Source organism: Sorex fumeus, unplaced genomic scaffold, assembly GCF_029834395.1.
Source record: "Sorex fumeus unplaced genomic scaffold, SorFum_2.1 ptg000098l, whole genome shotgun sequence".
Classification (NCBI taxonomy): domain Eukaryota; kingdom Metazoa; phylum Chordata; class Mammalia; order Eulipotyphla; family Soricidae; genus Sorex; species Sorex fumeus.
Window position 1 is genome coordinate 84,568,924 of NW_026606155.1, and position 11,297 is coordinate 84,580,220.

Genomic DNA, 11,297 nt, shown 5'->3' on the forward strand with positions numbered 1-11,297 from the left:
AGAATCACATACTCTATGATTCCTGTTAAGAAGATACAAAAACTGGGACATTTGGAGCTATGCGAGTCAGATCGCCTAGTCTCGCTTTGTGTTAGGCCAGGGCAGATCTAGCAAAGATACTAGTTAAAACCCTAAGTGCTGCTTGGTTTTTTTTATTTTATTATTTTAATTTTTGTTTTGTTTTGGTTTTGGGGTCACACCCAGCCCATGCTCAGGGGTTACTCCTGCCTCTGCACTCAGGAATTACTCCGGGCGGTGCTCATATGGCGGTGACCATATGGGATGCTGGGAATCGAACCCGGGTCAGTCGCATGCAAGGCAAACGCCCTACCCACTGTGCTATTGCTCCAGCCTCCTTTTTTTGTTTTTTGCTTGCTTTTTGGGTCACACCCGGCGATGCACACAGGTTACTCCTGGCTCGTGCACTCAGGAATTACTCCTGGCGGTGCTCAGGGGGCCATATGGGATGCTGGGAATCAAACCCAGGTCAGCCGTGTGTAAGACAAACACCCTACTCGCTGTGCTATTGCTCCAGCTCCAACACCTCTTTTCAATGGCCCTTCATGTCCATGGTGCTTGAAGCGTGGCTTAAAAATGCTTTTTCTGCCCCAATGTGGTGCCTTAGGGTAAGCAGTTAACTTTCTCTGAAGTTAGTAGTAGGGTATATGCTAATATGTAGAACCATTCTTTTTACATATCTCCAAAGTACTTACACTGCAAAAGGAAATTAAACTAAATCATGTTTGGCATGAAAATCAAAATCCTCGATGCTTTTCTTCAATTAGAACTGAAGGATTAGAGGACCCCACCTTCTTTCCTAGAAGTTTCCCCAGGCGTGATTTGGTGACATTTCTCTTCCTTTTGTTTGTTTGTTTGCTCTTTTTCTGGGGCCATACCCTACAGTGCTCAGGCCTACTCCTGGTGGGGCTTGGGGGACCATATGGGATGCTGGGGGTTGAACCCAGGTTGGCCACGTGCAAAACCAGAAGATAAGCACCTTACCCGCTGTACTATCCAGCCCTCAGCAATGTTTCTTAGCCAGGCCGCCACAGATGTTTTGGAGGAGAGTTCATGTGGGTTTGTTCCAAGCATTTCAAGATGTCCTACACCTTCTGATAACTTCTGCCTGTCCAATTAAATGATATATTCCCAGCCATTGTAGACACCAAAAATCCCTCCATGTGAAAATACCAGGGGAAGTGTTGATTTTCATCTTTTTCACAAAATTGAACATCCTAGGATGGTGCTAGAGCTCCCCGAGCTTTGAAAAGTATGAGCAAAGGCTCTGTCTCACCCTTCGGGATGGATTCAGATGTTCTCCTTACACCACCCGAGGGCTCTAGGGAAGCACGTGGTAATACGATTCAGGAAATTATGTAGAAAATAAAAGTTCCACAAGACATGAAAGTAGCCTTTTAAAATCATCTAAGGCATTCCTACCTATTTCTTAGGGAGGAAATGAGTTTCAAAATAGAGGAGTTATCGTTCCCATAATTAGAGTGATCTGTTAGAGAGCTAGAACAACTTATTTCTTTTTATCCATTGAACAAATAGTTTTCCTACCTCTCCTAAGTTTTATTTTTATTTTTTGGCTCTTGTGGGTTGCACTTTGTAATGCTCAGGGGTTACTCCTGGCTCTGCACTCAGGAATTACTTACTTCTGGCAGTGCTTGGGGGACTTATGGGAGGCCAGGGATCAAACCCAGGCTCAGCCATGTGCAAGGTGAAATACCCTATCCTCTGTATATCCCTCAAGCCCCTCTCCTAAGTTTCCAACATATTTGTGAACTAAGATTTTATGGTGACCAAAAAGAAGTTGAATCTTGTACCAAGGAACCATTTGGAAACCATTATAAATTTTGTTTATTACTATTACAAATAACAGTTTCTTTGGGGTTTGGGCTTGCATCTAGCTGTACTCAAGACTTATTTCTGGTTCTGCTCTCAGGAATCACCACTCCTGGTGGTACTCAGGAGACCGTATGTGATGCCAGGAATTGAACGAGGGTCAGTGTGTGCAAGGCAAGTGCCTTAACCCCATGCCCACAGTTGTAAATTTTATAGTCTCCAACCCCACAATTATGAATGTTGAAGTAAATATTTATAGATCATGCTGTGCTGTAGGGGTTTGTGATGAAATAAAGTCAAAGCCTCTGTTTAGACATAGGATCCTCTACCATTAATCATCAATCAGATCAGAGGGAGCAGAGAAAAGCAGAGACAAAAGGAAAATACTATTAATTAATTCACGGAAAATTAGTGCTGTGAGATCCACTTCTCAAGAAAAGTTGCTTCAGAGAAGGTAGTGCAGGAGGTAAAGTACTCGTCTTGCACATGGGTGACCCTAGTTCTATCCCCAGAACCTCATGGTCCTCTAAGCACAGCCAGGATTGATCCCTGAACTCCACTGGGTGTAAGCAACACCGCTCCCCATACCCCTCACCAAAGAAAAAGGAAGAAAAGTTGGGCCCGGAGAGGTAGTACAGGGGTTTAGGCACCTCCCTTGCGTGCAGCCAGACTCAGTTTGATCCCCAGCACCTCATGTGTCCTGTTGAGCACCTCTAAGAGTGATTCCTGAGCACAGAGCCAGGGGTAAGCCCTGAGCACTGCCAGCTGTGCTCCATAAACAGCAATAACAAAGGAATAAAGGTGGAATAACAGGTAATAAGAGAGACAATGTTTCCAATCAAACCAGGTGGTGACCGGTGGCACCTGTACCCCCAAAAAACCCAGACTTAATATATTATTTTCAATTAAACTCTGGAATGGAGCTGGAGGATAGATAGCCGGTAGGGCATTTCCCTTTCATGCAGCCAACCTGGGTTCGATCTCCGCCATCCCATATGGTGCCCTGAGCATCACTAGGAGTAATTCCTGAGTGCAGAGCCAGGACTAACCCCTGAGCACAGCTAGATGCAACCCCAAACAAACAAATAACAATAATAATAAATATTGTGTGACCCAAAAAGCAGAAAAATCCATAAATAAAAATAGATTCTGGGATTGGAGGAACCTGAATGCTTTGAAAGTCAAATCTATAATAATAACCAAGAAAGCCTATGATATTTATAACACTTAATTGCCCCCAACATAGTACTCAGCAGTGTCTAAATCACGGCTGTTTATTGTATGCAGTGAGTGTAGGATCCAAGACCAGCACTTTACTTCCAGTGCTTTTTTTTGTTGGTTTACTTATTTTTGGTCCATACCCTGGGTTGCTTGGGGGTTGCTCCTGGCCCTGCACTCAGGAATCACTCCTGGTCGTGCTTGGGAGACCATCTGGGATGTTGGGATGTTGGCTGTGCTTGGGGAACCATTTGGGATGTCGGCCACAGGCAAGGCAGACACCCTCCCCGCTGTTCTATTGCTTCAATTCCCATTTGTTCCCAGTTCTTTGTGCCACATGGAAGCTTAGTGCTCTGTGGCTTAGGTATATCTTGACCCATGGCCAATGCAGGAGTCAAGGATATTGATGGCCCTTCCATTCCATAGCCGGGGAGCTGTGTATATAAGTTTTGACTCCCCAAAACTTAGCTATTAAGGTGTGCTTGTTACAGAAAGCTTACATAAAGTTAACACTTTGTGTTACGTGCAATACTTTGTGTATTACATGTATTGTTGGCTGTATTCTTTCAATGAAGGCAGCTTGGAAAAGAAAAAGATCAGGGGCAGTGGGGAAGGTGCTTGCCTTGCACACAGCTGACCTGGGATCCCTGGTACCCTGTGTTGGCCCCTGAACTACACCAGGAGTGATCCCTGAGCACTGCCGGGTATGTCACCCCCCCCCCCCAAAAAAAAGGGAAGTTATTAATTTTATTAATAGTGCATTTGCCCATCCCAATTTGTAAGTTTACATCGGGAAACATCTTAACATCTTGGAAACAGATGAATCATCTGTCAGTACCTATATCAAGTGTTGATATTATATGTACCTTTTTTTTTTTTTGCTTTTTTGGTCACACGGGTTACTCCTGGCTCTGCACTCAGGAATCACTCCTGGCAGTGCTCAGGGGGATCATATGGGATGCTGGGAATTGAACCCAGGTTGGCCGCATACAAGGCAAACACCCCACCCGCTATGCTATTGCTCCAGCCATTAATTCTTTTTTCTTTTTTTCTTTTTGGGTCACACCCGGCGATGCACAGGGGTTACACCTGGCGATGCACTCAGGAATTACCCCTGGCGGTGCTCAGGGGACCATATGGGATGCTGGGAATCAAACCCAGGTCAGCCTCGTGCAAGGCAAATGCCCTACCCGCTGTGCTATTGCTCCAGCCCCTCCAGCCATTAATTCTTTTTTTTTTAATTAGTGAAACACCATGAGGTACAGTTGTAGACTTACAAATTTTTGTGTTTTGTATAACTTACAAAGTTATACAATGATCCCTCCACCAGTGCCCATTCTCCACCCCCACCAATCCCAGTATCCCTCCCACCCCCCCTTCCCCCATCCCACCCTGCCTCTGTGGCAAGGCACTCCCTTTTGTTATCTCTCCCCTTTTGGGTGTCGTCCAGCCATTAATTCTTAATAAATAAACCCACCTAAGTTTCAGGGGCAACTTTGTGTGAATAAACTGTCATGACATTTCTCATTTGGATGGACTTTGCAAGGCTCCTAGAGATGCAGTTCCATAACTAACCACTGGAGGGAGCCGTTGGCACGGCCAAGACACCTGCAGCACCTCTTTTTTCTCTCTCTCTCTCTCTTTTCTTCCTTTTTTAAAAGACCAGCTCTGCAGCTTCTTTCATGGCCTATTTTAATGATCTCTTTCTCTGAAATCTGGCCTTAGAATTCATGATCCGTATGACTGTAGTAAGAGCAATGAAGCCTTGAAGATAGTGGACTTTTCCTACAGCGTCGACCTCAGGACACAGCCAGACGTTTTCGCTCTCAGCGGCTTTCGGACTGTACAGCTCCTGGAAGGACAAAAGATCCTGGCTAACTGTTCCTCTCCCTACCAGGTAAGCCCGAGGCGGGCCTGAGCGCACACGCGGAGGGCTCCTGAACCTCTCCCGACTCTAATCGGGGGCGGGAGCTAGTATTTACTCAGAGTGTCTCTCTCAGAATAGATGACCTAGTTTTCAGATTTCACCAAGTCGAGAAAAATGTGCCATTCTTCGGTCACTACACTGAAGCGGACGCACGTGCGGGCTGTTGGCTGACTCAGTCACTGTGTCAGGGCCATTTCTGTCACCCAGCTACGTGGTCTTTTAGCTGCCGTTTTCTGTGCTCTCCGTGAAATCAGGAAAGCCGTGGGCTTGTGTAAGTCATAATTGTGAGGACCACATGAAACAATTGAAACAATGATACAGAAAGAGCATGAGGGACAAAGGGAGTGTTGTATATGGTGGCGTTCTGTGCAAGAATTTCTTCCGGCTCAGTGTTGGACATCTGGTATTTGCTGCAGAACCCAACTAGTTGTGGAGAGTGCATTTAGATCACAGCTGGAGTCCATGCAAATTCAGTAGGTCTACAGATTCCAATTTGACAGCACAGATAATTTTGTCGTCTTTTGTTCTTAAGGCTGATTCTTAGTTGGTGCTGTTAATCAGTTTGGGAGGGGGTTCTCCCTTTAATGTAAGACTAAGGAATGATCTGCCGATATATATGTCATAAGATAAACTGGCTTGGGAGTGGAACGGTAGAACAGGGAGTAGGGCACTTGCCTTGCTTGTAGCCAACTGGGATTCAATCCCCAGTTCTACATATGATCCCCTGAGTACTGCCAGGAGTGTTCCCTGAGCACAGAACAAGGTATAAGCCCTAAGCATAACTGGGTGTGCCGCCCACCACCCTTCCCCCCCGCAAAAAAAAGATAAACCTGCTTATTATAGTTCCTTCAATTTCCTATGCAAATAAACTGCCACTATAGTAGCCGAGAATTATTTTAGCTGATGGTGCTTTTTGTGATTTCAGGTAGATCTGTTTGGCATAGCAGATTTAGCACATTTACTATTGTTCAAGGAACATCTACAGGTCACCTGGGATGGGTCCCTCTGGAAACTTAGCCAAAATATTTCTGAGTAAGTATTGGTGATTTCAGGGTGTTTTGTCTAGCCAAATTGTCTTCTCTTCTTGGATGCTCTTTCCGCTTTGGCAGCCTTAGTTTCTGCTAATGACATGGTTCCATTAATTCCAACCCCTTTTTGTCAGAATGTCAGGGTGTACCTAGTGCAGAACAAAGAAATTGCTGGTTAAAAATAAGAATCAAACGACTTAGATTATCAAGTTATATTTCTGAGTCTAGATTGTATCCTACAGACCAAATGGATGGAAGCGTCTCAGTTTAGAAGTGTTAATATAGGGGACTAGAGAGAGAGTACAGCGGGTAGGCCACTTGCCCTGCACACAGCCAACCCAGACGCACTCCCTGGCATCCCATGTGATCCCCAGAGCACTGCCAGGAGTAATTTCTGGGTGCAGAACCAGAAGTAACCCTTGATCATCAACAAGGTGCCCCCACCACCACCACCAAAAAAATTAAATCAATAGAAGTGTTAATAGAAACATTGTGTGCGAATAATTTTCTAACGAATTGGTATTAGTCTTTCAGTCATTTTTAATAGTTATTGTTATTAAAAGTTACTGAGGGGGCTGGAGCAAGAGCACAGCAGGAAAGGGTTTGCCTTGCATGCGGCCGACCCCAGTTCAGTTCCCAACATCCCATATGGTCCCCTGAGCACCTCCAGGAGTAATTCGGAGTAACCAACCCCTGTGCATCGCCGGGTGTGACCCAAAAAGCTTAAAAAAAATACTGAACATCTTTGAAAAATTATATTTCTGAATTGTACGCTATTTTTGTGCCATTTACTTATTGAATGAGTAGAACCAGAGCAGAGAACTGAATCTTCTTAGTGAAGAAGGAAAAGCTCTCAGGGCCCGAGAGATTGTACAGCGGGTCAGATGCTTGCCTTGAGGCCAATCTTGGTTTGATTCCCCACACCCCAATATGGTTCCCCAGGCCTCACCAGGAGTGATCCCTGAGCACAGAGCCAGGAGTAAGCCCTGAGCACTACTGGGTGTGGTCCCCAAAACAAAAGAAGTAATTGTTCTCTTAGCGAAGCACTGCTTGATCTCAGGTCCTTGGGATTCCATCAAGCCTGTTCCTCAAACATACTAACTATCCCATCTTCTGATTTAGCTTTGTATGCTAATAATGTCCCAGGATAAGCTTACTGTCACTCACTGAGATTGTTGTTTGTGTTGGGGCCAGACGTGGTGGTATTTGGGGCTTATTCCTGGCTCAGGGGACCATATGGGGTGCCAGGTCCTGGGTCAGTCATGTGCAAGGCTAGCACCCCACCTGCTGTATTATCTCTTTGGCCCTTTACTGGTACGGTTTTAAAACAATCATTGTCAGAGATTTTTGGGGGGGTTGGGTGTTTGTTTTGTTTTGGGACCACACCCGACTTTGTGTGGGGCTTACTCTTGGGGCTCTGCACTCAGGGATCTGCACTCCCACACTCCTGGCAGGCTCTGGGATCATATGAGATGCCGAGGATGGAACCCAAGGCAGTTCAGCTGCATGCACGGCAAGCCAACTTACCTGCTGTATTATCTCTCAGCCCATCATTATCAGAAATTTAATACTCCTCCTCCCAACATTTAAATTGTAGAAGGTTTTGGTTTGTTTGAATTCAGAATTTAGTCAACCTTATCTCTAAGAAGCACTTTAACAATCGAGTTAAGGGGCTGGAGCAATAGCACAGCGGATAGGGAGTTTGCCTTGCACACAGCCAACTCGGGTTCAATTCCCAGCATCCTATATGGTCCCCTGAGCACCACCAGGAGTAATTCCTGAGTGCATGAGTCATGAGTAACCCCTGTGCATCGCCATGTGTGACCCAAAAAGCAAAAAGTGGGCCAGAGAGATAGTTCAGGGTTTTAGGCATTTTTCTTGCACCCAGCAGACTCCACTTCGATCCCTAACCCTGCATGTGGACCCCCTCCAAACCAGCACAGAACCAGGAGGGAGCCCTGAGCACTGCTGGGTATGGACCACAAACAAAAAAATAGAAAATGAAACTAGGCTTGAGATCAGTGTGAAACACATGGGGTAGTTTCCAGTCTCTCTGCTGGTTAGGGTCCTAGGTGGGTCTGATGCCAACAGAAACGGGGCGGGGTGGGGGGTTTGCTGTGTGGGTTCTAACAACCCCACCATAGACAATAGAAAAAGAACAACACCGAACTGAGGCCCGAGCCTCAGAGATTTAAGCAGTAGTTATTCAGTCAAGCTTGAAGTTTTCGGTGACTTCTGAAGATTGTAAGTCACTGGATGCACCAGGAGGGAACCATATTATTTCTGTTGACCTAGTCTTTAGGAGAGAGAAGAGGAGACAGCGCATATGCCACCTGAGCCTTTCTGCTGCCCTCATGCTTTGCTGCCAAGCGCTTGAGGTCCCCGTCGCCCACTTCGCCCCTCTTGATGTGGAGTTCCGTGCCTTCATACTTGAAACACTGGAATGTGTACTAGGGCTCTCTCCATTCTGCAGATGCCTGCATTCTCTTAGGAGCTCGATCTGCCTCTCCCCTCGCCTCTTCTCTCTCTTCCTCTCCCCTCCCCTCCTGTCTCCTCTCCTCTCCTTTTCCATCCCCTCCCCGTCTCCTCCCCTCTCCTTCCTCCTCTTCTCCCTTCCCCTCCCCTCCCCTCCCCTCCCCAAAACTCCCAGACAAAATCTGTTAAACTTCACTAAAAATAAAAATGGGGCCAGAGCAATCATACAGCAGAGAGAGCATTTGCCTTGCACATGGCTGACCCTAGTTCAATCCGCAGTATCCCAGTATCCCACATGGTTCCCCCCACCCCCTGCCGCAGCACTGCCTGGAGTAATTCCTGAGTGCAGAGCCAGGAGTAAGCCCTGAGCACAGCCAAGTGTAAGGTAAAGGTAAAGGCCCTCCCGTTGATCGTCGATTTGCTCGAGTGGGCCCAGAGAGAAAAGAAAACAAAAGTTAGCTCTTATCTATTTGTAGGGGGAAAAATGTACTGCATCTTGGAACAAAGAAGAAGGTTGCCAATTTAGATGACACCTTCCTCTTGCATGCATTTTGTTCAGGCTTTTCCAACTGTAGAAGTCTTTCTTTTTTCCTTTTCCTTTCTTCACCCTGGGCTTTCAAAGGTTTCGCTCAAGTGATCTCAAACCTTAGAGGTCATGGCCTTACTTTCAGTCATCTCAATTGCATATACGTGCCACTAAGCAGAATACAGACATGACCCTAATTTTGGCGTGCCTTAAACTTGATGGAACCGGTTTTGTGTGTTTTTAGGCTGAAAGATGGTGACTTGTGGAATAAATTCTTTGTGCGGATTCTGAATGCCAGTGAGGAGCCCACAGTGTCTGTTCTGAGGGAACTCGCAGCGGGCCTGAGCGGGCTGTTCGATGCCACCTTCCAGAGTCACCTGAACAAAGCCTTATGGAAGGTGGGGAAGTTTGTCAGTCCTGAGGTTTTGCTGTCCCAGCAAGACAGACAAGCAGACCTCCCTCAGGTTCCTAAGACCAGTGGCTGAAGTTTGGGAATAACAGACCGGTCTACGCTGTCGTTTCTTGTAGATAGATTTAGACGCGCTACCAACACCTACCCGCCTACCCCCACCCCTACTCTTCGTAAAGGTTTGTTTATAGACCCCTGGCATCCTGACATAGCACGGACCCTGTTCTTGGCTGTATCTAACCTTGACAACTCCGTTTTCTAGCCGGGCTCCATGTGGATGGCACCTTGTTTTGTTTTTTTTTTTGTTTTGTTTTTGTGCATTTGTCTCCTCCCTTTTGTAACTTGTGACCTGTTCCTTCATGCTCGCTTTGTATTTTGTAAATAATAAAAAAGGAGTATTTGTTCATTTTTTTGCTTCTAACATCTTGTCTGCTTTTTTAAGGTAACGGATGACTTGATTTTTGTAGACAGAAGCTGCTTTACCATAGAAATGAATGTATGTGAGACTGGGCACTGTTGGGATTAGAGTAAGACAGGGAAGCCAATGGTTCCTTATCGCTTCACGCAGGGGTCTACATTGAAAAGCAGATGAAATGACGTACAAATTTTCTTAAGCAATTTTTCCACTTGAAATGTTGGTCAATTTTCACTGAGCCGTTGGTCTGTGTAATCTAGTGATGCTGCCGCTCCAGGGTTTCTGGCTGTCAGAAAGGAAAAGAAAGCTTTTGAATGGGGTTCATCAGCCTCCCTGGTCATTCTGTTACATGTAGAATGTCTTAGGGAGACAGAAGAGTATCGAAGAAATAGAAGAGAAGGAGCTGACTTGGCTGGAGAGAGAGCACAGCAGCCTAGTGGAGCTTAGTTACAGCCTTGCATGTGGTTGGCCCATTCTGTCCCCAGCATCCCATAGAGTCCTCTGAGCACCACCAGGAGTGATCCCTGAGTATAGAGCCAAGAGTAAGCCCTAAGGACTGCCAGGTGTGGCCCAGAAACCAGAGAGAGATAAGAAACTGAGTTCAGTAGTACAGAGGTTAAGATGTTGACCCGGATTTCATCCACTGGGATTTAAGGGAGCTAACTTGTAGACAGTCCCCCAACCCCCCAAACCTTCCAGGAGTGATCCCTGAACACCACTGTGTGTGACCCAAGATAGAAAACAAAATTAAAAAGGAAGATGGGATTTTATTATAGGGAATATTCGAAGAGGCAGGTCAGAATGAAAAATGTAACTTTGGAGCCAAGGAGATAGTAATAGTGTGTGAATGGGCACTTGCATGTGACCAAACCTAATTTGAATACCCAGCACCGCAGATGGCCCCCTGAGCACCGCCAGAGTGACCCCTGAGCACAGAGCCAGGAGTCAGCCATGAGCACCAGGTGTGGCCCAAACCACAAGCCCCCACAAAAAAAAAAAAACAACAACAACTTTGAAACAGAAAATAACTGGGGAGAAGATCTGGGAGACAGGACTGGAACGATAGCACAGCGGGTAGAGCATTTGCCTTGCACGCAGCTGACCCAGGTTCGATTCCCAGCATCCCATGTGGTCCCCTGAACACTGCCAGGAGTAATTCCTGAGTACAAAGCCAGGAGTAACCCCTGAGCATCACCGGGTGTAACGCAAAAAGGGGAAAAAAAAAAAAGATCTGGGAGACATATTAGGCCGACAAATGGGAGCATGAATTACACCTGGCCTTAGAAATAGTTTTCCACAAATTTTCTTCCCTATATTTTTCATATCTAAATATCAAAATTATTGGTGTCTAATTTTTAATTCTAGTTGTCACTGTTACTGCTATAAGATTATTAGAAAGCAGAAAATGCTAAGTGTATTCCAACTAAAAATAAAATATTTAAGCGTATATA

General features: G+C 45.8%; 1 protein-coding gene across 1 annotated transcript in view; it reads left to right on the plus strand.

The window, feature by feature from the left end:
• BUB1B (BUB1 mitotic checkpoint serine/threonine kinase B) overlaps nucleotides 1–9,575 on the plus strand; it is a 52,054-nt gene extending 42,479 nt beyond the window's left edge. The window contains exons 21-23 of the mRNA XM_056133598.1: nucleotides 4,792–4,963; nucleotides 5,919–6,025; nucleotides 9,267–9,575. Coding sequence (XP_055989573.1) covers nucleotides 4,792–4,963; nucleotides 5,919–6,025; nucleotides 9,267–9,507 — 520 coding nt within the window. The 3' untranslated portion in view covers nucleotides 9,508–9,575. The remainder of the gene's footprint in view (nucleotides 1–4,791; nucleotides 4,964–5,918; nucleotides 6,026–9,266) is intronic.
• Nucleotides 9,576–11,297: the final 1,722 nt, after the last annotated feature.